At 40.3% G+C, this 24,395-nt stretch overlaps 1 protein-coding gene across 15 annotated transcripts in view; it reads left to right on the top strand.

The window, feature by feature from the left end:
- Positions 1-20,961, top strand: part of LOC139454230 (zinc finger homeobox protein 4-like) — a 167,732-nt gene extending 146,771 nt beyond the window's left edge. For 12 of the 15 annotated variants that reach the window (XM_071235818.1, XM_071235817.1, XM_071235819.1 and 9 more), the window contains 6 exons: positions 5,803-5,967; positions 9,039-9,392; positions 9,670-15,114; positions 15,473-15,598; positions 16,073-16,306; positions 16,773-20,961. In XM_071235818.1, the coding sequence (XP_071091919.1) occupies positions 5,803-5,967; positions 9,039-9,392; positions 9,670-15,114; positions 15,473-15,598; positions 16,073-16,306; positions 16,773-17,365 (6,917 nt within the window). In that variant the 3' untranslated portion in view covers positions 17,366-20,961. The remainder of the gene's footprint in view (positions 1-5,802; positions 5,968-9,038; positions 9,393-9,669; positions 15,115-15,472; positions 15,599-16,072; positions 16,307-16,772) is intronic. The other 3 variants (XM_071235830.1, XM_071235831.1, XM_071235829.1) reach the window with 3 other exon arrangements.
- Positions 20,962-24,395: the final 3,434 nt, after the last annotated feature.

The raw sequence follows: 24,395 nt of genomic DNA, 5'->3' as shown, positions 1-24,395 counted from the left end.
ATTTGGATTTTTTATTTTTTATTTTGTAGATATTTATTTTTAAATAAGATGACTTTATTCCTGTGACTAAATATCAGTCTAGTTTGAAGATACTGTAAGAAATGTGCATTTATGGTTGTATGCTAATATTTAAACAGTAATATGTCAACAGAAAGTTATATTTAGTTGTCAGTACAAGTATGTTGAGGTTGTACTGCAGTTAAGTTACTTTCACTTCTATTTAACCCTTATATTTACCTTACAGAATCTAACTATGTCTCTGTGCAGAATGATTTTCCATATTCATTAATTTATCTTCTCACTGATATGGCACACTGTACGTCAGCATATGCTAAGTAAATTATTTATGCTAATATGCAGTGTGGTTTTATTATCAGAAATAATAGAAAGAGTTGTTAGAAATAATAGAAAACAGTATTTACAAGTCTGATGAGAAGCACTGCTCCTGTAGCACAATATCATACCACAAAGATAACGGCTTTCTCTTCAAGAGAGCCAGCTGTTTTTCCCTGAATAAATATTTCTAAAATTCATCATAAGTTCATTCGTGTGTAGAACATCCCACCCATGTTGTGTGTTGTGCGTGTAATTTACAAACATTATCTAACAAATTGTTTTGACAGGTAATGAATATTTATAACTTCAAACAAATTTAGTAATTCATCCCCTCATCCCATCTTGTCTTAATGCAGTTGTAGACATGGTATAGTCCCTGGCTGCAGCTTAGTCCAGTGTCTTTGACAACTACTAGCAACAGTCCAAGAATGATTGTTCCATTCTTGCAGTTTGGGGGTGGGAGATGTTTGTGATGAGAGGTGAGGGTCGGTAATGAGGAGGTGGGTGGGTGGGGCAAACGCTCAGGCGGTCAGGTTTCCTTTGGAGTAATGGTAAAGCAAGCTGGCCATCAAAAGCATCATTATACTTCGTGTGCAGCACAATAATTGCACAAAGCTAGGAAGATGCAATGGTATATATAGAGAAAAAATCCTTAAAACATCTGCTGGAAAGTCAGATGGAATATTTATGTGCATATTAAGGTTTCCAGTTAGCTGGTATTTTGTCAAGTGTGAAGGAAAACACTCCCCAGTTCTGTTGTTAGATATGCTTTCCTACACATTGCAATGGAACCCTTATTGAAAAGAAGCATGGCGAGCGCCTGGTGACTACTGTACTCCACTGATAGTTTATAGCTGTTTTCTGCACATTTGCAACCATTTTACGCCTTGAAATTATCTGTATGTAATAGTAACAATTGTTAACTTGTTTGTAAACATGTGAACAAAGTATCACCATGCTGTTAATTTGGATGAAAAATTTCACAAATATTTTGTCTCTCATGAAGTATGGAATAATACACAATATGGGAGTTGTTGTGCATGTTAGAAATAAACCATTTTCTTAATTCTTAGCACATCATACTAAGAGTAACAAAGGGTTCAGTTTTTTCTTTTATCGATTTTTTTTCACATATTTGGCATTGGTCTTTCCTCCGATTTGGCCGGGTCTGTTGTCCATATTGGAATTACTTCATACCTAGTTCCAGTATCTATTGACACAGATAAAAACTGCCATAGTTTGGTAAACAAATATTTGTAGAACTTAGGACAAGGAACAATGCACAAATTATTTGTCTTAGTTTTTCGATATCCATGTGTAATATGGATTAAAGGACCCAAGCTTGAATTGAGGGTGCTGGAATTCCGATCTAAAATCTGAATGTTCATAGAGATCGTTGGAATTTTGTCATTGACCCCTGACCCCAGTCTCCAAATGATTTGACCAATCGGGGGACAAGTCATAATAAGGTTTACACAGTTCGGACCCACAATCAATTTTAAAGTGTCGCAATAAGCCTTTGATCCCGGCAATCGCCATGTTCTTTGTTTATACAAGCTGGATGTAAAACAACTCAAATTCTCACCACCCCTTCCTGCCTAATTTGAAGCAGAAATATGGCCGAGTGACCCTCTTCAGAGCGAGTTTGAATTTGTTTCATTACCATTGATTCATGCCATAAATTATCTGCCCGCTCCCTTGCCCAGCAACACATTATGGAGTTTAATTTGAAGGAGGATTTGGGTTTGGGAGATAAAGCCACACTTTAATCCTGTTAGCTGGGAAGGTCATCCATATGACCTTCAACCCATGCCAGCTCTAGTTGCAAACATTGTATCAACTTGATGAGACAATTTCAAACTTTAAACCTCCCCAGAGATAACATATCTTCAAGCATGAATGTCTGATGACTATATCAAAAATAGCTCTTTGCATCTTTGTATTCAAATTACAACAAACCTATGTTTTGTAATAACTAGTGTTGCAAAAGAGAGAAAAAAAACAAAGAAATTATTACTTGTGAAATGTTTCGAGGAATTGCACATTGAGTTTGTATGCCTCTGGGACAACAAACATCTACATATATATTGTGCACATCCTGAGGTGTGAATACAAACTATTAGCTATCTACAAAATGCAAACATTCTACAAATTTTCAAGAAAAAAGTCCTTTTTGTTTGTGGTGTGCAAGGTGTAGAGAAATAATGGCTCTTGCACTATACGTCCCATATCTTTTTTGGCAAAGCCAGAAGACCCAGTTAAATAACCAACAGATAAATATTCATATTTCATTTCATTTCCGTTTGCGAAAAAAGATTTTTTCACTGATGAACATTTTGCATGTTTCTGGCATTTTAAACTTCTAATTGGATAATTCATCCATATTTAGATTTGGTCAAGGGTTTGATAGGTGTATCTGGATTCCTTGAAATTAATTTATTCATTGCTCTGTGATTGAAATGTCTTCCCCATCAAACAGGAAATCCTTGAGTTTACGCCTATCCCATCATGCAATAGGTAAGCGATATCCCTGCCATGAATTTTAGAAGAGACTGATAAAGGCTTATGTCTTCATAGACTGAGATTTAACAAGATTCCTCGACTGAAGCAACCATATGTTACCATTCACGATCTTATCTGTAAAAGTCGTCTTAAATGTGCTCTAAATATAAAATATTTGCAAATATCAATGAATCAGCGGATGGTAAAATCATCATTTGCTAGCCTGGCTTTGAGCAGTGTGGGTGTTCCGCCATGATAAGTTTGAATAAGTATGAGGGGAACCATAGGGTGAGGTGTAGCAGCAGGGTCGAGAACTACATGTGGGTCAGAGGTCAACAGCGATAAGGCTGTTGCTGTTAGCTACTTGGTCTATGCCAGTGATCCAGTATTATTAGACAACAGTGGGCACTTAATATTGATTTATATATTCTAGCTAAATATTGATCCAAATGTATATTTCCCAGCGGACTTTATGCCAGACAGTTAGGTCATATGCCTGAGATATCATTACCGACAAACGGAGCTAATTTGCACCTTTTAGCGATCTCGTAATCCATGGTTCTCTGGTTGTGATTGGCTGACAAAGATGGAAATGGATGCTATGCCAAGGCTGATTATTCACTCTGTCTCCCATCTCGCAGTCTTAATCCAAATTAGAAAGCAAAATGTAAAAAATACAGTAATTATTGTTTGTTTGTCAGATATTTACTCCATTATTCAGATGGTATTCAGTAATTCTTGACAGCAGTACTCATAAATTTTACAAAAGATGGTTCGCAGAATGCTGTAGGTGACGAGGGCTGGCACGAGAAGGCTGCAGTCTTGTATTATATATGACCAACATTGATTCGAGCATGTAAATCATGAGAAACCGCTTCTCTCATCCATTTCTCAACATGTCACACACAACCGTTTCTTCAATTCTTCATCTTTTGTTCTATGCGGACAAAGAAAATTTTACAAAATTCCATGAAGTTTACAAATTCATGGCTGATTTTAGTCATCTCTGTGTTCTTCCTGGGTTTTTTAAGTACTAAATTTTCACCGTCCAATAATGATTTTACTCATGTCTTTTCATAACATTTCTTTAAAAAAAGAAAATTCTTCTTTTTTTTCAATTATATTTTTTTCATTAACTTGATCTGGTCTCAGTAGTGACTTCAAAGCATGTTTGACAAGTGGCAGCCATTTGTTTCATATAAACAACGGGGTCAAAGGTCGGAGGTCGCAATCATCAGGATCTGATGATGATAACATGTTTGTCTGAAACTCTGCTAGTCTAAGGTTTTTAATCCTGGTCATCTGTCCCTAATGATTGAGACAAATGGAGAAAGAGCAAAAATGCATGTGGTATGAATGTCTTCATTTGTGATAGGGAAAGGTCTTAAAATGCAACTAATGAGGAATCTTCCTTAAGCCGAAGTTGTCGGAGGCTAATGAATCAATGCAATGTTATAGATCAGTTTGGGGCCTCCACAAGAACACATTTCACTGGCTGTCCGACGAGTCCTCATAATTGGTGTAATTAAAGTTGGGAGAAACAGAGCAGTGCGGCCCTTCGCTCTAGGGATGTATTATTTTTCCCATCAAGCAGAGTAGCACATCAAATTAATCTGCCGACCATTTTTCAGCAATCAATACCAGCGCTACTAATTACAATCCAGCCACACTGTTACCTAGGAAATGAATTTTGCGTCTGCCAAATGAACATTTTTGCATGGTGCAGGGGTTTGCGACAAATTAAGTTGTTGATCGCCACTCGCAAATCCCCGCTCAGATAGTTACTGTCCGTTGTGTAATTTGGGTCTGTAGGATAGAAGCCATCGGGCCAGAAAACTAATATGAGGGCAGAAATGGACGGCTGTTCCAACAGCACAGAGCAGGTCGAGAAATTCACCAAATAATGATGCTCAGTCTGACCCATATCCTCTTGCCACCATATGATATTCCAATCATATTTGAAAGCAACTGATTGGCTAGGTCTTCAATATTCTTGTCTTAGTATCGATTTGTTGACGTAAACCCATGCAGTGGAACTCTTTAGCCTTTAGAGATGGTTATCTAATACAGAGGGGCAGAGGAGCTCTCCCTTTCTCAATATTAAAGAGATAAAAAGCAGTGCATAAAATCCAAGATGGTGGATGGTGACAGGGCGAAATCCGTGTAAGGTAGCTTTATCACTCGAGGTCAATTTCAACATGGAGGGGAAGCAAGCAGGGCGAGTGTAGGGCTGCTGTCATGTAGTTTTGTATTACTGCTATGAATAAAATCACTCAACTGTGGTCCTGATCTTCAGATAGGCCACACTTCAGCTGTACACTGATAGCATCGAGAAAGCACTAAAGATTTTGAATATTGCCCATTGAACAAGGTCCCCAAGCCTTTCGGTTACAGTTATTTCATTAATAGCAAATATGTGATGACCTGACACAGAGGGGATGCTAGACTGGCTGGCAAAGGAAATAGATGTTAGAAAATAGATGTATATGTTTCTTCTGTGTACTTGGAAATTGTGGGTGCGACGTGTCCTCCGGTACTGAAATACAGCTGTCTTGAAACACTGTTTGTCCAGTTATGGTTGAATAATAGATTATTTACTCTCGAGATCTTTCACCTATGGGGGATTTGTAAATAAACTGAAATTTATAATATGTTTGGTGTGATTAACAATATTTGATATTTAATGTAAAAAGCAATGGATGATATTGTCCATGATGTTTGTCAAATTGGTGTTGCATTTCATATTTTTTCATATATTTTTCTTATTTGGGGAAAATACTGTGATAATTGCTAAGGTTGCTATGATACATATTAGACCTAATTATGAACTTTCCTTGCTTGTCACAAGTGTTATGTGCCTATTGTACTCTTGTGTGGTGTGAACTGTCATTCCTGTTTCTTGAAGCAACATGCGAGTCAGAGAATTTATTGCCTCTTTTGAGTTTCGAAAATACTTATTTTCAGATGGAGACCGTGATGTGTCTGAAAGGGCTACAACTGGGGAAGATGGGCCGGAGAACTCTGAAAAGCAGCGTCCAGAGGGGTCATCTTCATCAACATCACTTGTGCCCACATCATCAGTCACTGCAACAGCGCCAAAATCATCATCTCCAGTGACATCAGTCAATGGTCAGTACCAGTGTGCTCCTATTAAAATTGGGTGAACATGTTCATTGGTTATTTGCCAAAGACTGAAACCATTGGCTTTGTGAACCCCACTGTAATTAGGTGAACTATTTTGTACCAAAGTCTTTAAAGTGACGCCTTACAATTTGCTAGACACTACATTGATCAAAAGTATTGTTTCTCTTACTCAATCTATCCTTTCCTTTGTGTTTTGTGCTCATTCCTCATTAGCTGAAAGATGTAATGATATTTACCAATGAATGCATGGATGGATTTCTTGAAAACTAATCAGGATTGATGCCAAACTTGTTGTAAACTTATAAGAAGACTTGCCAAAATTCCTTTCACTTAGAAGGAGAATTTAAATGGAACGAGGAGGGTGAAAAGCAAGAAAAGTTTTAGGATCTGATGCCAATTTCTGCTGATGGCATATTTTTGTTTGATGGTTTTTATTATTTTGTTGGTGCACGTTTTTGTTTGACGAAAAAACTTCCTTTTTAAAAATAAGAGCGATTTGTAGTTCTGCCGACTTCCTGGGTGCGAGTAAATGAATATGAGCTATGTACAATTACCAAGCTTTAACAATTGGAGACCATCAAATTTCTGGTTAGAAAAATAAATTCAGCCGACAATGAATCAAACTTGAACTTTTGTGAATCAAAATGGCATGACTCTGTCGTTAATAACATCAAGATGACGCGGAAACCATTCCCATGTGGTTTCTACAAACAGAGCCGTGTTAAAAGCGGGACTAGCATGTCAAATATGTTGTTTGAGTGCTTTTAAACAACAACCTCCACTTCGCATTTGTTTCACATAATCTGCCGAAATGAGGCCCGTACCATACGACAGGGATTGACTTGGTGAATAGCAATTAATTTCAGATTTTGGCTATTGTGGCATTTTGGTTGGAGTAGTACATTCTTTCTGTTATTCATCACCTGCTTGAGGCAGCGAAAGCTGAATGTAGAAATATCTTGGGGCTGCTCACCTGGTTCGACAAATCTTTTGCAATTCCTATTCAAAATCTTTATTAACTTTAATGGTTTCATAGTGGTTTCATATTCACCCTTCACTGAACAAAGAGCCGACCCAAAGAAACACATTAGATGATTATGATCTGGAGAAGTCGGTCAGCAGATATGTTTAAGGGTTAAGTCTGAGAAAACAAAATTGTTACTATAACTGCCATTATTTGTTAAGAAACAAAGTATATCATATTTAACTTGTTCATGCATATTAAAAAATGTAATTACTTGTAATCAGAAAGAAAGTAATTATGTGCCATACTTGCTTGGCTGGTGTACATTAATGCTATCATAAGCCAGTATTTGAACTAACCTCTGCAGTGGGGATGTAGATAGGGGATTCACTTGATGGGAAGCAACAACCTTAACTGACTTGTTCCACAGGCCAGGCTGCTTCTTACAGAGTCATGTAACAAGTATTGATTATTATCAATTATTCATTTTTGTGTGTCTGATATGTTATTTTAATTTTATGGACTTTAGCTCTAATCTAATCTTGCAAGTTCTAATCTTCAACATGATTTATTTACCCACGAAGATAACCTCTGCCTTAGACTTTCATACAAAAATTATTATGGCTGTCAGCAAATTATTCCTAGTCTGGGGTCCTGCTGGAGTTGCTGAAATGTTTTTGAATCCTCCACTTCTCCCTCATGTGTGGAATGTTTGGATGAAACTGAAAAACCAGGGTTCAATTGGTTGGAAATGCATGTTAATCTACAGGGAGCTCTGTCTGACTTGGCTTACAGTGTGATTGTCCTCCATCTTATAACATTTATATTGCACTTGGCGTGAAATTGTCTTATTGTACATTAATAATGGTATATAGCTCGTTGACAGATTTAATTTTTCAGTGTAATACTGAAATTTAGTGTTCATTACTTGCATGACTGTGTGAGCTGAGTAATAACTATGAATATGTAATTGTTGGATGAGATTCATGAGTGGAAGAAAAGTCATTGTGGCTTGAAAAGAACAGAACTATTTTGCTGCTGGACACGTTGCTAATTATTTGGAAGCAATATATGTACCGATGATTGTTGCCACTGTCAGTGGAGTACAAAGCCATCACATTTTGCCCTTATGCTGATAATTAATGATAGAATAATATGGAAACAGACTTCATCATACATGCCACGAAAACCAATATGGAGTGTTATTGCATGACTCATTTAAACATAATGGTATGCCACCTGGACACCATGCTACTTATCGGATTCAAAATGGTGTATATTTAAGGATATCTGCTGGTCTGGCATATCAGAGTTCCTTTAGCAATAGTAATTGAATCAGTCTGTCACCAATAGGGGGCACAGGTGGCACAGTCGTCTAAGGCGTCATGATTTGCAGTGCAGTGTTGCGTCCCTTGGACATGCCAGAAACCTATGATCGTGGGTTCGAATCCCGGTTTGTCCCGATTATGTTTCTAGGTTTGTCAGCAACATACCTATGTTCGTGGGTTTCACTGAAGTGGTAAACGTCTGGGACCTGCATTACTTCGGGCTGACACGCCGGGATATAACTGGAATAATGTTAAAAGCGACATTAAACCCAACTCACTCACTCACTCACTGTCACCAATATGATGCTGAGAATCATAGTATAATTGTCCAATTGTCAAATATACAAACACTTCTTTGAACTATGATGTCAATACATTGTAATCTTAAAATCAATAAAATGTTGCTTCTCATTGAATGATTGAGAGGCAGTTGTTGGTCCATGTTATCTTGCAGTGACCACTGCCTTGGTCGTCTGCATGGCTTCAATGTTTGATTGTTTCCTAATTTGGTCACACCACCATTTGGTAAGTCATTAGATAAGTATTGCTACACACCTACTTGAAGTGATATTATTTTCTTCACAGCTAGGTGAATGTGAGGATTTATGACAAATGTTTGATTCCTTACATGGTCACACCTTCTTATCTTTTGCTCAGTATGACTATTAGTGCAGATTATTCAGTTTAATCCATGTGAGATTTTCCCCCAGCTAGTCCAAGGTGTATGATATGTGTATTGTCATGGTCCTCTCTCTATATTTCAGCAGAATCCAATGACTCCTCCCACATGTGCCCCTTCTGCACGTTCAGCAGCACGAGCGAGTCCTCCCTCCAGGCTCACGTGCTGGCCCAACACAAGCAGCAGGAGGTCCTGTGCCCCCTCTGCCAGGATGCGTTCAAGGTCAAGGCCAAACTGGAACGCCATCTCATGCAGTCACATAATGTGACGGCAGAAGGTCTGCAACGTTTACTGCTCATTGTGGATGCCAGTGATTGGATACCACCTTTGGCCAGTCAAGAAAAGAAAGAGTTTGAGTCTCCAAGTCAAGAATACGATGAGACAAAGGAAATAAACGTTGAGGCCATGGAGATTGAGCATTCAAAGCTCATTGCTGAAGGTGAGCTTGGAGTGGCTGGAACTTTTACTTGATAATGATTAAGATTAACGCATACCTTCAGGTGGGAATGTAGTGTAAGACACTTCTTGCAGTTATATTTCAAAATATTTCCATGGTGAAGTTGTCTTGGAACTGCTTGGTTGATATTCCTTTGAGTCACGAGCCTTATTTCTGTGATTACCTCTTTCTACATTTGTAAAACTGTGAGTTCAGTATCTTGTGAAAAAATTCATTTCTGGTATATGGATGTTTTATGGTATTTTATTCTGTTTTGCAGCCATTGACGTTTCCTCTCTGCTGGACAAGAATGATGGAGATAATCAGTATAGATGTCAGACCTGCTCAAAAACATTTGCAATCATCGACCAACTCTACGCTCACCAGAACGAGCTGGGTCACCTGGAGCTGAAACAGACGCCACGGGGTCCTGGTTACTTGTGCTGGAAGAAGGGTTGCAATCAGTATTTCAAGACTGCTCAAGCTCTCCAAGTCCACTTCCGGGAAATCCATGCCAAACGTGTGGCAGGCGCTGGCACCGATTTCACCCAATACAGCCATCAGTGTGCCCAGTGCACGTTAGCTTTCAAATCTGCTGACAAACTCCAAATGCACACTCAGTTCCATCTCTTGTGGTTTATTACCAACTGTGGTATCTGCTCCAAGAGTTTTCATTCCATTGCCTCACACAGAAAACATCTAGAAGCTGGCCACACAGAGATAGGGAAGGCGGAACTGGACAAACACATAGAGACTCTTAATGCTAACTCAAAAGCCTGGCATGAATGTACAGATGCTCTAGAACCAAAGCTCAAGCAGTCCTCCAGTTCCTTCGGTGCTCTCATGGCCACCAAGCTGGCCAACTCAAGCCCCAGTCTCTCTTGCTCCCCATGCAGTGAAGACAGAGATGCAGCCATGCAAGATGATGCCATAATGGACGATAATGATAATGACTTGGAGACCTCTTGCAGTGACTCGGCCACAGACTTAGAGAATGGTGCAATGTTCAAGGATAGTGCTAAATTTGGAGATGACAAATGTGACTCTGATAAGGGTGATTCTTCCAGTACTTATAGAGAGCAGCAGTTTATGGAGGATTTCATTAACAGCCAGGCTATGGCTGAGGGTAGCTATGAAGATCCTGGTCGTAAATACAAGTGTCACAGGTGCAAGGTGGCTTTCACTAAACAGAATTATTTGACAGCTCACAATAAGACTCTACAGCACCGACGAGGGGATAAATTGAGCTACCCAATTGAAAGATACCTTGATCCTAATCGACCTTTTAAATGTGATGTTTGCAAGGAGTCCTTTACTCAGAAGAATATCCTGTTGGTACACTACAACTCAGTATCTCATCTGCACAAACTGAAGCAAGCTGCCCAACAGGGAAACCTGCCTCCCTCAATCTCTGCTTCTCCACCCACCTCATCCACCAGCACAGCCACCACCTCTTGTACTGCTGTTGCATCTGACTCGGAGAAAAAGCCGTATCGCTGCAATATATGTAAAGTAGCTTACAACCAAGGATCAACCCTGGACATTCATATACGATCTGTAGCTCACCAGACAAGAGCATCCAAAATCCATGAATTAGCCATGACAGGACAAATAGATATTAACCTGCCCCTCATTGAGCAACCAGATCTGACAAAATCCTCACAGCAGCAGGCTCAACTGTTTGCTGATATTCTACAGCAACAGCAAACACAGGTATCGGTGGCCAACTCCCTACAACAGCAGTCACTGCTGTTCCCAGGCCTGCCAAACAGCTTGTCTGGCCTCAACCCACTCTCCCAACTGCCTGTTCTACCAGGAATGCCTATTCCTTCCTCTATGCTTACAACACCCACAACCTCCTCACCTCAAGTTACAACATCTAGCTCAGAAACATCAACCTCACAGAAGGTCAATGGGGAAATGTTAGAGAAAGTTGTAGAAAAGTTATCCAGATCTTCAGAAGGAAAGAAGTCTGAACTTAAAGTTGAAGTGAAGAAAGAGCCAGCTGAACATGCTGAAGATTTTCCCCATAAACAGGACTCCAAAGTATTAGAAGAAAAGGAAATGATAGTGAATGCTGTTAAGATACCATCCAAAGGTACAGAACATGCTGAAAGTAGCAGTCAGAATCAGCCTTCATACTGCTGTCAACGCTGCAACTCCACTTTCATCAGCCAAGACGCCCTGAGTACCCACCAACAGATATACTGTTTCCTTGGAGCAGGGGCCAACTCACTGGCATCTCAGGCTTTCAACAGATCCAGATTCATGGGACGATTCAAACCTCAAGTCCATAAGAACCTTCTAGAAAATATTGGGTTTGAGTGTGTGATGCAGTTCAATGAATATAATCAAAGAAAGTCTGTAAAGAAAGAGGCTGAAGAGAAGGAAGAAAAGGACGACAACAATACTGATGACAAAGAAGCATGTGAACAGGTAGTGATGGGGCCGGAAGTGGAGGATGACAGCAGAAAGAACAAACCAGATCTGCCAGAAATCAACAAGTGTTCATGCATAGCATGTGGCAAGGACTTTTCTAGTGTCTGGGTTCTTAAGGCCCACCAGGAAGAAGTTCACAGAAAGATGGTCCCAATTGAGGCAGTTGAAAACTTTGGTGAAAAGTTCAAAACAGACTTTGATAAGAAGCAACCCAAAGATGAAGCTTTGCCAACCACACCTCAGCCTGGCAGCTCAACCCCTGGTAGCACCGGGTCCAGCAGTGACAAACCTGGAAGCCAGGAGATGCCACCACCACCTCCACCTCCACCTCCAGTGTCACTAGCTAGCCAGTTTGACATGGCTTCTCTGATGCCAATGTTTGGAATGATGCCGATGCCACTTCCTGTGAACTTGATGACACTTGGTATGCATCCTCCTCTGATGCCAATGATGATGCATGGTATGGACATGCCGGGATTCTCACCTCAAGTTCAAGTTGTTGATCCTAATTACATGAGCCAGCAACAACTGCAGCAGGCACAGAACCAGAAGAGAGTTCGAACACGAATCAGTGACGAACAGTTAAAGATCTTACGTGGTTACTTTGACATCAACAATTCCCCAAGTGAAGAGCAAATCCAGCAAATGTCTGATCAGTCAGGCCTGCCACCAAAAGTCATTAAACACTGGTTCAGAAATACTTTGTTCAAAGAAAGGCAGAGGAACAAAGACTCTCCTTACAATTTCAACAATCCTCCATCGACATCAATAGATCTTGAGGAATATGAAAAGACTGGAAAGATACCAGAGATTAAAAGTGAGCCTAAAGATGATTATGAAGATGATGAAGATCTTCGAGATGATCCTCAAAGTGATAATGAAGCTGATAAAGGTGATAGATATGAAAGTTTGTTTAAACTTGAGACACCAAAGCCTGAACATTATGATGACAAGAATCAGTTTGAGAGCTATTCTAATGCTTCCACTCCTTCGACAACGTCTTCCATCCCCTCCACACCTACTGCTTCAGTGCCCAACACCCCCACACCTACCACAACTCCCACCAGTGAAGACCATGCCTTTATGAGAAATGATGGCGGTTCCTCTGGGAAGAGAGCGAACAGAACCAGATTCACAGACTTCCAAATAAAGCTTCTGCAGGAGTATTTTGAACAGAATGCCTATCCCAAAGATGATGAACTTGATCATTTATCCAAACTTCTTAACCTCAGTCCTAGAGTTATAGTTGTTTGGTTCCAAAATGCCCGTCAAAAAGCCAGGAAGATTTATGAGAACCAACCTGCAGCTGATGCCAAAGAAGGTAACACACCATTCCAGAGAACCCCAGGTCTTAATTACCAATGTAAGAAGTGTAATGCTGTGTTCCAAAGATACTATGAACTGATCAAACATCAGAAAAGACCATGCATTGCAGAAAACAATAATAATAACTCTGTTTCTAATATAGATGATGACAGCAATTCAACAATAATGTCCCAAGATGATCTCAGTCAAACAGGCAGCATTACAGAAACTAAGGAACAACAACAACAGCCACAGCAACAGCAACAGCAACAGCAGCAACAACCACAGCAGCAGAAGGATGTAAATTCACAGACTGCTGCCTTCAAATGTGACAAATGTGATGCCAGCTTCAACAGGCTTGACCTCTGGCAGGAACATTTGAAGATTCACAACATGAATCCAAGTCTGTTCTCCAACTTCCCCTCCAGCAGTGCTTTCGGGATGTTGCAGACACTTGCTCACCAGGAGGATAGCAAGGCAGCAGCAGCAGCGGCTGCTGCCAAGAGAAAGCTTATGGCTCAAGACACAGATGAAGAGAAGGATGATCAACCTCGTGACAAACGTCTGCGGACCACCATCCTTCCTGAACAGCTTGACTACCTCTACCAGAAGTACCAGCTGGACTGCAACCCCAGCCGGAAACAGCTGGAGTCTATTGCTGCTGAGGTCGGCCTGAAGAAACGAGTCGTCCAAGTCTGGTTCCAAAACACTCGGGCCAGGGAAAGAAAAGGTCAGTATCGGGCCCATCAACAACTCATTCACAAACGTTGTCCCTTCTGTCGTGCTCTCTTCCGTGCCAAATCTGCTCTAGAGTCTCACCTTGCTACCAAACATGCTGAAGAAATGGCAAAAGTTGAAATCAATGTAGATGCCATACCTGATGCTTCCATGGACAGCAATCCCACCAGCCCCCAGCCAGTGTCTTCATCAACATCTGGCTTCTCTCCCTCTGGCACTGATCTCAACAAGCTTCTCTCTCTTTCCCCAGCGGGTATGCAACAGTTGCTACCATTCATGCCTCCATCCAGCCTTGGGATGCACTTCCCTCAAGCAGACCCACTTCAGCTCTCCATGAACAAGATCTATGAGGATTCTTTAAAGAAGTACATCAATGAGCTCAGTGGACCTAGCCAGAACACTAAGTCAAGACACAGCTCTGAGACAAGCTCCAGCAGAAAATCTGAGACTGAAAGCCGTGTACCTACACAGATGGAAGATGATGCCCCTCTTGATCTCAGCAAACCCATCAAGGTGAACACAGAGACAGACAAATGTTCTGATGGACCTTTGACTGACATGAGCGAAAGAAGTGATGACCATCATTTTAATAGGAGAATCAGTATGGACGACTCTATATCAGAAACTTACTCTGACTTTGATAATAGCACAAATGAAGATGTAAACTCAAGTGTGAATAGTCCTCCATCTCCAAACAGCTACCACATGAACCAGCCAAACAAGAGGTACCGGACCCAGATGACCAGTCTGCAGGTCCGTGTCATGAAGTCCCTGTTCCAAGACTACAAGACACCAACAATGGCAGAGTGTGAACTGCTGGGCCGAGAAATAGGTCTTCCAAAACGAGTAGTGCAGGTATGGTTCCAAAATGCTCGAGCCAAAGAGAAAAAGTCCAAACTTGCTTATGCCAAAACCTTCGGAAGTGATGTGGATTTTAACAAGCCTCCTGAGGAGTGTTCACTCTGTAGCTTTAAGTATTCCCACAAGTTCACCATTCAGGATCACATTTTCACCAGGAAGCATATAGACAATGTCAAAACCTTCATCCAATCTCAGTCGGATGCAGAGCGAGAGATGTCTGACCCTACTGGAATGTCAACACTGTTGCGACAACAGAGGGAGATGGATCGAGTCAGGAAGGCCTGGGATGATGCCTCCTCCTCCTCCTCCTCCACGACGCCTCATCTGGCTCAACTACAGGCTATGGGGATGAATGCCATTGGTCTTCCGGCTAGCGCTGGAGGTATGTAGTCACATACACTGCATCCCAGACTTTGTATCAGAGACAATGTGTAGGGGCTTGGTGATGACATTCTAGGCAATAATGTTGAGCAGGAAAGGGAACATTTGTAAAGATGTGGCACGTTTCTCATTAAGAATTTCCTTTTGTGAAGAAGGCATGAATGAGGAATTGACGTTGGAATTTTAGTTTCCATTCTTCGTTTTAATGATTATACCATGAAACTTTTTTCAGAAAAATCATAATATGTAGCTGAGACTTAATGTCAGTAGTGAAAGTAGTTTTTATGTAAAGAAAATAGTAGTTTGAATTGTGAATGTTTGCATCAGACTGTGTTGTAATGGTGATGTGTTGTTCCTAGGAAATAGCTCGGCTCTGAGTATGGGCACAGGGCACCTGCCAGGTAGCTCCAGTTCCAGGAAGTCCAGTCGCTCACATGAAGAAACAGCCGAGAAGAAGGAATCCAGATCATCCACATCAAGTGAGGGTGGGTTGTGAATGTGATTCAGCAGTCACTACACAACTTCTGCAATTTGTCAATATGTAACACCCACACACATCCAAAACATGAACTACCCATGCACTTTATATTATGAAGAAGTCCTTGGCTAGGTATTTGTCAGTTCCTGTTCCTCATCAAATCTACCTGTCCGCGTCTTACCAAAAGACATTAAAAGATGGTACTTGTTGTTACCCTGCCCTGGCTTTAATGGATAAAACAAGGACTTGTCGGTAAACTGTGTTTGAGTGGGGTATTCATGTTAAAACTTCTAAATGGTATCTCAGTGGGCCAACTTTATAAAACTGGCATTAGTCTGGACTAGTACAAACATGCACTGATGCATGCATGCATATCATTGTATTAATGCAATGATCTTTCACACAGCATGATACCCTGTTAACCTCACTTAACCCTTTACTTTTCACTCATCATTTATTTGCTTCTTCCTCCTTACTTCAGGGTCTTCTGCGTCAACATCCAAATCTCAACAACAACAACAGCAGCAGCAGCAGCAACAACAACAGCAGGATTCTGTAGCTTCAGTGGAGATGGCAATGAACATGCAGATGATGTCAGCTCTGGGCGGCTACATCCCTGGGATGGACCCCTCATACCTGCCATTCATGTACCCGGGACTGCCTGGGTACATGCCGGGGATGGGCATGCCACTCCTCCAACCCGGACTTATGCCAGGTATGTTGTCCTGCAATTAAGCTCATATCCATTGTTCAAACAATTATTGTCATCTATTTTTAAAGTATTATTTTTATTTAAAAAATCTTTCAAAGAATAATTATGTATTTAGTTTACATCGAATGAAGATTCCTATTGACCTATGCTGTAAGTCCATTTGACATATCAAATCCTGGCTATTTTAGAACAACAAAAAAAAAGAAGTCAAATTTAACGACTTGTGTAATATAGTAATAAGATTTAAAGTAAATAGAAATTACAAGTAAAGGGAAACAACTCTGTTTTGAATGATATAAAGCAATGAAAATGCTCTGAAGAAAGTGAAGGTTTCATCTAATTTTTTTTATACAAAGGTAGTAAACGTAAAGTATACAAAATATACAGAAATATTTTGGGATAGCTCGCTCTCACATACAGTTTGAACTGGAAAGAATTCTATTTATTGATTTATATTTTCTGTACCCAGGGGCAGAGCACATGATGGCGTATGACCCTCTTAGTTTTGGAACTCCACTCCCTCTTCTCCAAATTCCTCAGGATGCTATAAAGAATGTGAGTGAGATGTTGGCCGATCCTAAGTCCAACCTAGCTCAGTACACACAAGATTCTAAATCTGTCTCGAACCTCAAGAACCAGGTGAGCAGTGTGGACTATGCCTGTGCCCAGGAGAGTACTGTGGACGTGGGCTACATCTGCAAGAAATGTCAAATGGTGTATCCTGCTAAGGAGGCTTGCATCACCCACCAGAGGGCCGTGTGCTTCGCAGGCGCAAAGGTTTCAGAAAATATGAAACCGATGTTGAAGCTAGAGCAGAAGCAATATGAATGCCGAGCCTGCACCGAGCGGTTCTCAACTGCATACGAATATAAGCTCCATACTCAGATGGAGGTGCATAAGGTCAAGGCCACGAAACTATACCAAAGGAAGTCTGAAGGAAGCTCCTCCACTGCTGGGAGCAGTCCTGCCAAATCTAGACCTGTTTCTGTTCCTTCCGAGAGCAGACGTGAAAGTGCCTCGGAGGATTTAGAACCCAAACCTAAAAAACCAAAGATAGAGTAAATCATGTGACTTAATAGACATACTTGTATGTGAGAGAGGCAGAGTTGTGTTCAGCCATTGTGTTGAAGAGACAGTATTGACCAAGGAACACTCAGCCTCTGGTGATGACCTCCCACGGGTGGATATTGTGGGCAGTTCTGTTTTTGTCAACTATTCCATGTTTTAGGAAATTGTACTCATACATATCTTTTTGCTCATGTGAGCACTTAATGTAATTCTTCCATTTTGTATTGTTGTTGTTGTTACTCTTGCTATCATAGGCCAGCCATATTAAATATGGGCTTGCAGCATGCGGTTTTGGCAATGAACCACGTTCTATGATTTGTTGTAGTTAAACTTACTGTGAAGAGATGACATAGTCAACCTCCTAGAGGTGGAGTATTTTAGTTTAGTTTAACTAGTTCATTAAAAATGTAAAGGATTTACTTGAAATATTGTAGTATATTTGTTGATACTTGATTCCGCATGGGTTGTGTGTTAGTGAATTTGGAGAACCGCCCAGCAAATGAGATATACTATCACCCAATCTTCTTCCAAGGTGCCATGAACTTGGTGGTGGTATGTCTGTGTAAAGATTGGTTTAGTCGAGGTCTTGTACTGACCTTGATGAGGTGAAAGGCAAACTGTGACCTTGACTGACAAGTTTGACCATAGCTGTGTTCGTAGCCTTCAATGTGATTCAGGTCGTTTCTTTAGGTCAAGGTCATGGTTGTCTTATTTGGGATTTCTAGTTGACCAAAGTTAAGGTCAAGGTTGCCTGGGCTTGAAAGGTGGACTTAAATGGACTTTGTAAATTTGTATTGCCATGTATTATTTTTACATATTGAAGCATGTGTGTGTTGATTGTCAATCAGCAACTGCCGTTGTTTGTCCTGTTAAATGATTTCTTCTGCATTATCATGACATCAGGTCCTCTATGTATCCATTCAAATGTTGTCCTCTCATTATCCAGGGCTTCTCACAGGCAATGGTTGGACACAAAACATGTGTAGGTGCTGTGAGGAGTTCCCCTAACTCCTTCCATCCCCAGGTAAAACAAGTGTTCTGATTGGCTGTAGACTAACACTGGAGATGGCAGGAGTTACTGCAATGTTACGACACTTTTCACTGTATGCATGCTGTTGAAGTTGTCCATATTGACGGTGGTGTCTGTGTTATCCCAAGCAGCGATGCACTGGGGATAGTATTACTTGTTTTGTGACAATTGTGATGATGGTTTTTGTTCCTCATGTTCTTGAACAGTTCAACATGAGGGATAGTTCCTTGTGGTGAAATGTGGAATAATCAGTGCTCCCCTAGAAGTGAAACAGGGTCTCTCTCTCCGTTTTTTTGTAGAATCTATGTATCACAGGGTTCCTATGTTCTCATTGACAATGTATAATCAGCTTGATCAGTAATACCCTCTACAAACTGCAGCATTTCAGCATCTCATCCATGCAGCTATTTCATCCAGTCTAACATGCCATAACATATATACCTTTGTATTCTTTACCTATTCCATATATTAGAAGAGTCCAGTTGAAAGGGATATATTACATATCCCTGAAATGCTCAGTTGAAAAATACCAATAGTCCATATCATTTATAGATATATTTAGTTTTATTTTCAGCCTATTAGGAGTGTTGTTACAGCTTGCTTTGGATTATGTTAGACAGTTTAAGTTTCAAAGATTGTTTTGCAAACTGACATGTTTTGCCAAGAAATGAATCCTACTATGCTTGCAGCTGATGGCTGCTTTATTTTTGTACGTTTTAAGAAGACAAAATGATAGAACCTACTGCTTGAAGCAGATAAGAGGGCTTCGAAATTGGTGCATGTACGAAAAAATACAACGTAAATTGGTCATTATCATATACATATTTGTATGAGAGTATAGAATAGCACACCATTTTATATTATTTTTTGTAGCATATATATGCTAAAGTGGCATTTATCATAATTTGTACATATACAGTAGACAATGTGATTTTTGTAGATCTCAAGACTGATAAGACATAGGCAGTGAAATCCTCAACTTGTGTTCCTACATGACTTTGATGAAAGGGGTTTCTATATCTCTATCAATATACAAGAAAATCACTATATTTGAGTGTGAAATGTACTGGCTGACTAAATCTCATGGAAGAGAAGGTAGAAATCTCAGTGTTGACAAAGACCAGTCTTCACTTCTTTCCACTCGAACACATTTACAGAATGAGTTAGATAAATGATGTAGATACGATGTTTGTATTGGATGGAAATGTAAATTCTCTTCCCTTGCCATTGTGTTGATAAACTGATTAAGTGCTTTGTAGATTTGAGTTGATAGAATCTTGTTATATAGATAAATGTTAAAGTTATGTATATTATGTTATTGTTTACTTCGGACCAACATGGAGCGACGGACATGTCTCTCCACTTTACCAAACTAGCTTTAATGTTTAAAGTTCAATATTATGGCCAGATTTGCAGAGATGTTGATATATGTTGGAAGAATATACTAAATCGAGATCTCTCCACAGGGGTTTAAATTTGTGCATTTATTTCATAAGGATTTTGAAATTTTTAAATGTCTGTTTTTGTTAAACTTGCCATAATTTGTACCTTTAAATTGTTTTGGTTGTTACAGACTCCCTGAATTGCCCCTGCCTGTTGATTCCCAATCTGATAGTGATTGATTCATTGGTAATCTTAAAAGTTAGAACTGTGAAATATTTATGAATTTACATTACAAACTATGATTCTATATTTCAATAAAAAAAATGATTTATCAATTATGCTTGATCCTGTTTTTACTACAAAATGAACATTGCAATGACTGTAAGTTATTTTGATAAATATCTTAAATATCTTACACCAAACTTTTCAGCTTATAAATGAATCAGCTTATATTTTCATTCCCAGAGCCTTGTACACAGGAAAACTGCAGTTACTTATATAATACATAGATAAATTTTATATTAACTGTTTAAACTATCATTAAGGTAGATCTGTGTGCATTTGTTTGTATTCATATTTTTTTCTGCCTTTTCTCAAATGAGAAAAAGTATTTGCATATTATCCTCAAATTTATTGTAAAAAATGAAAAACAACAAAAATATTGCGGCAATGTCTTGGCCATGACCCTTTCCCAGTATACATCATTCAACATGGCTCCCCTTTTACCAGGCCAGGTCAACACAAGGAAAGTGTTCAGTATGTAACATACATATTTACAACTTCACATGACTATACAACTTCTATTGTGTGTAACCATGTATAATACTGTCAAACAATGTGTCACTATGGCTGTGTAAGGATGCTCGTCTGATAAGGGGGGAGTTCCGTGCGATATTGTGCATCTTCCTCATATGCCATTTGTTTTGTGTACAAATTGTGCAAGTATGGAGTCTGGTTATATTTTACATTTTAATTCAGGGATCCGCGTTCATATGTTCTTGTCTTGGAATCGGCTATCCCTGTTCAAAGTTGTTTTGATGGCGCAATTTGCTGTTCTAGGCCTAGAAAACTATTTTACTACGGTGGTCCTATTTTTGGTACTGTTGAGTCTTTTAGACCTTTTTTCAACGAGATATATGTAGTCTGCTTCGCAATATACAAACAAATAAAAACATATGATCAGTATATCTGTGCTTGTTTTGTGTGAACACATCATTGGAAACAGACCTGCAGATTGTACTTTCTGCCCTGATGGTCACCTTAACCTTGTTTGAGAGGTCAGCAACAGGCTTCTTTCGTGACGATGTGGATCTACCTTCTGCAATGGAGGGAAATCTGGTTCTTCACAATATATCTGTAAGATGGTTATAGAGCTCTGTTAGAGAGGTATGTAGCGCTGATGGCAGTGTTGAAGCCTGTATCACACGATGGCAGTGTTGAAGCCTGTATCACATGGTGGCAGTGTTGAAGCTTGTATCACACATGGTGGCAGTGTTGAAGCCTGTATCACATGGTGGCAGTATTGAAGCCTGTATCACACGGTGGCAGTGTTGAAGCCTGTATCACATCATGGCAGTGTTGATACCTATATCACACGGTGGCAGTGTTGAAGGTTGTTGTATCACATGATGGCAGTGTTGAAGCCTGTATCACACATGGTGGCAGTGTTGAAGCCTGTATCAGTGTTGAAGCCTGTATCACATGATGGCAGTGTTGAAGCCTGTCTCACACAGTGGCAGTATTGAAGCCTGTATCACATGGTAGCAGTGTTGAAGCCTGTATCACATCATGGCAGTGTTGAAGCCTGTATCACATGGTGGCAGTGTTGAAGCTTGTATCACACATGGTGGCAGTGTTGAAGCCTGTATCAGTGTTGAAGCTTGTATCACATGATGGCAGTGTTGAAACCTGTATCACACATGGTGGCAGTGTTGAAGCCTGTATCACATGATGGCAGTGTTGAAGCCTGTATCAGTGTTGAAGCCTGTATCACATGATGGCAGTGTTGAAGCCTGTCTCACACAGTGGCAGTATTGAAGCCTGTATCACATGGTAGCAGTGTTGAAGCCTGTATCACATCATGGCAGTGTTGAAGCCTGTATCACATGGTGGCAGTGTTGAAGCTTGTATCACACATGGTGGCAGTGTTGAAGCCTGTATCAGTGTTGAAGCTTGTATCACATGATGGCAGTGTTGAAACCTGTATCACACATGGTGGCAGTGTTGAAGCCTGTATCACATGATGGCAGTGTTGAAGCCTGTATCAGTGTTGAAGCTTGTATCACATGATGGCAGTGTTGAAACCTGTATCACACATGGTGGCAGTGTTGAAGCCTGTATCACATGATGGCAGTGTTGAAGCCTGTATCAGTGTTGAAGCCCTAATCACATGATGGCAGTGTTGAAGCCTGTATCACATGATGGCAGTGTTGAAGCCTGTATCACATTATTGCAGTGTTGAAGCCTGTATCACATGATGGCTGTTATGAAGCCTGTATCACATAATGGCTGTTTTTAAGTCTGTATCACATGTTGAAGCCTGTATCACATGATGGCAGTGTTGAAGCCTATATGACATGGTTGCTGTGTTGAAGCCTGTATCACACGTTGAAGCCTGTATCACACGGTGGCAGTGTAGATGCCTGTATCACATGATGACTGTTTGGAAGCCTGTATCACGTGATGACTGTGTTGAAGCCTGTATCACATGGTGGCTGTGTTGAAGCCTGTATCACATGTTGAAGCCTGTATCACGTGATGACTGTGTTGAAGCCTGTATCACATGGTGGCTGTGTTGAAGCCTGTATCACATGTTGAAGCCTGTATCACACACGGTGGCTGTGTTGAAGCCTTATCACATGATGGCTGTGTTGAAGCCTGTATCACATGTTGAAGCCTGTATCACACGCGATGGCAGAGTTGAAGCCTGTGTCACAAGATGGTGTCAGTATTGAAGCCTGTATCACTTGGTGGCAGATCAAAAGCCTGTATCACACGCGATGGCAGAGTTGAGGCCTGTATCACATGATGGCAGTGTTGAAGCCTGTATGACACGTGATGGCAGAGTTGAAGCCTGTATCACATGATGGCAGATTTAAAGCCTTTATCACACGTGATGACAGTGTTGAAGCCTGCATCACATGATGGCAGATTTAAAGCCTTTATCACACGTGATGGCAGTGTTGAAGCCTGTATCACACGCGATGGCAGAGTTGAAGCCTGTATCACAAGATGGTGTCAGATTTAAAGCCTTTATCACACGTGATGACAGTGTTGAAGCCTGTATCACATGATGGCAGATTTAAAGCCTTTATCACACGTGATGGCAGTGTTGAAGCCTGTATCACTCGTGATGGCAGTGTTGAAGCCTGTATCACATGATGTCAGATTTAAAGCCTTTATCACACGTAATGGCAGTGTTGAAGCCTGTATCACATGATGTCAGATTTAAAGCCTTTATCACACGTGATGGCAGTGTTGAAGCCTGTATCACACGTGATGACAGTGTTGAAGCCTGTTTTTAGCAGAAGATGGCATTGCGGATAAATACGGAGTTAGTGTTCATTACTATTGCTTTATATATCTGAAGATATTATGAAATGATGCATTAATGAAATCATTTAACACGTTTAGGATATAACAAAATGATTGTAGAAATACTAACTGGTTCAAAACTGATATCAATAAAGAAACAATGTTGATTAAATCTCTTTTCTGATTTCTTAAAATTGTTTTAGTTGAAACCTCGAACTTGAAATATGAATAAATGTTTGAAGATATGTACACAAAAGGCAGACGATAACTTCCAAACGTCCATTTTGGTGTATGACAGATGGCATGTATGCGGATATGGATCAAGGAGTGTGGTCTTCTTGTGAAACACCTAGGCTGTGTTTAGGAGTGATGTTCACGTCACGTGACTCCTGCTACCCGACACGTTATGTTTGAATTGCATCTTTAAACCTTCATTGGACTCGGGTTAGAGTAGGTGTCCAGTACCCAACTTCTGGTTGTAAAGGGCGACTAAGTTGGATCTAACGGTCAAAATCTGTGGTTTAGTTGACTTGCCCGATGGGATCGCCGTTCCTGATTCCTGTGGTTTGTCTGGTCCAGATTCGATACAGTCCGCCGTGATATTGTTGCTGAGCTATTTGTAAACAACCGTCGCGCTCTCACTGTTCAAACAAACGGAGTGTTGTGACTTTAGGGATATTCGAGACAACTTATTTAATAGCAAGACACCATCCCATAATACATAAATCTGCCGTAATAATTCACACGTGCTGGAGTAAAGTATAAAACCAGAGACCATATAATCTATTATATGGTCTCTGATAAAACAATTTCATTTTCAAGACAAACTGGGTATTTAGGTGTTTCTTGGTGCGTAGGTTTTTGCCGAGACCCAATATCATGAATGACAAGTTCATCACCTGTTTGCATTAGCTGTGTGAAGTGCATGAGATGGGGATTCAGTGTACTATGGCGAGAGGTGCCTTCATCTCATGCCGGCATACTGTTCATATATAAACATATTTGCCCTGGTGAGACGGCGTGTCCACATTTTCACTCTCTAGTTCTCTAGCATAAGTCCTAGATACGGGAAGTGAA

Source organism: Haliotis cracherodii, unplaced genomic scaffold, assembly GCF_022045235.1.
Source record: "Haliotis cracherodii isolate W230 unplaced genomic scaffold, xgHalCrac1.p SCAF_10, whole genome shotgun sequence".
NCBI classification, from domain to species: Eukaryota; Metazoa; Mollusca; class Gastropoda; order Lepetellida; family Haliotidae; genus Haliotis; species Haliotis cracherodii.
Note: the sequence above shows the minus strand (reverse complement) of the source record. Positions and strands in the feature narration are given on the sequence as shown.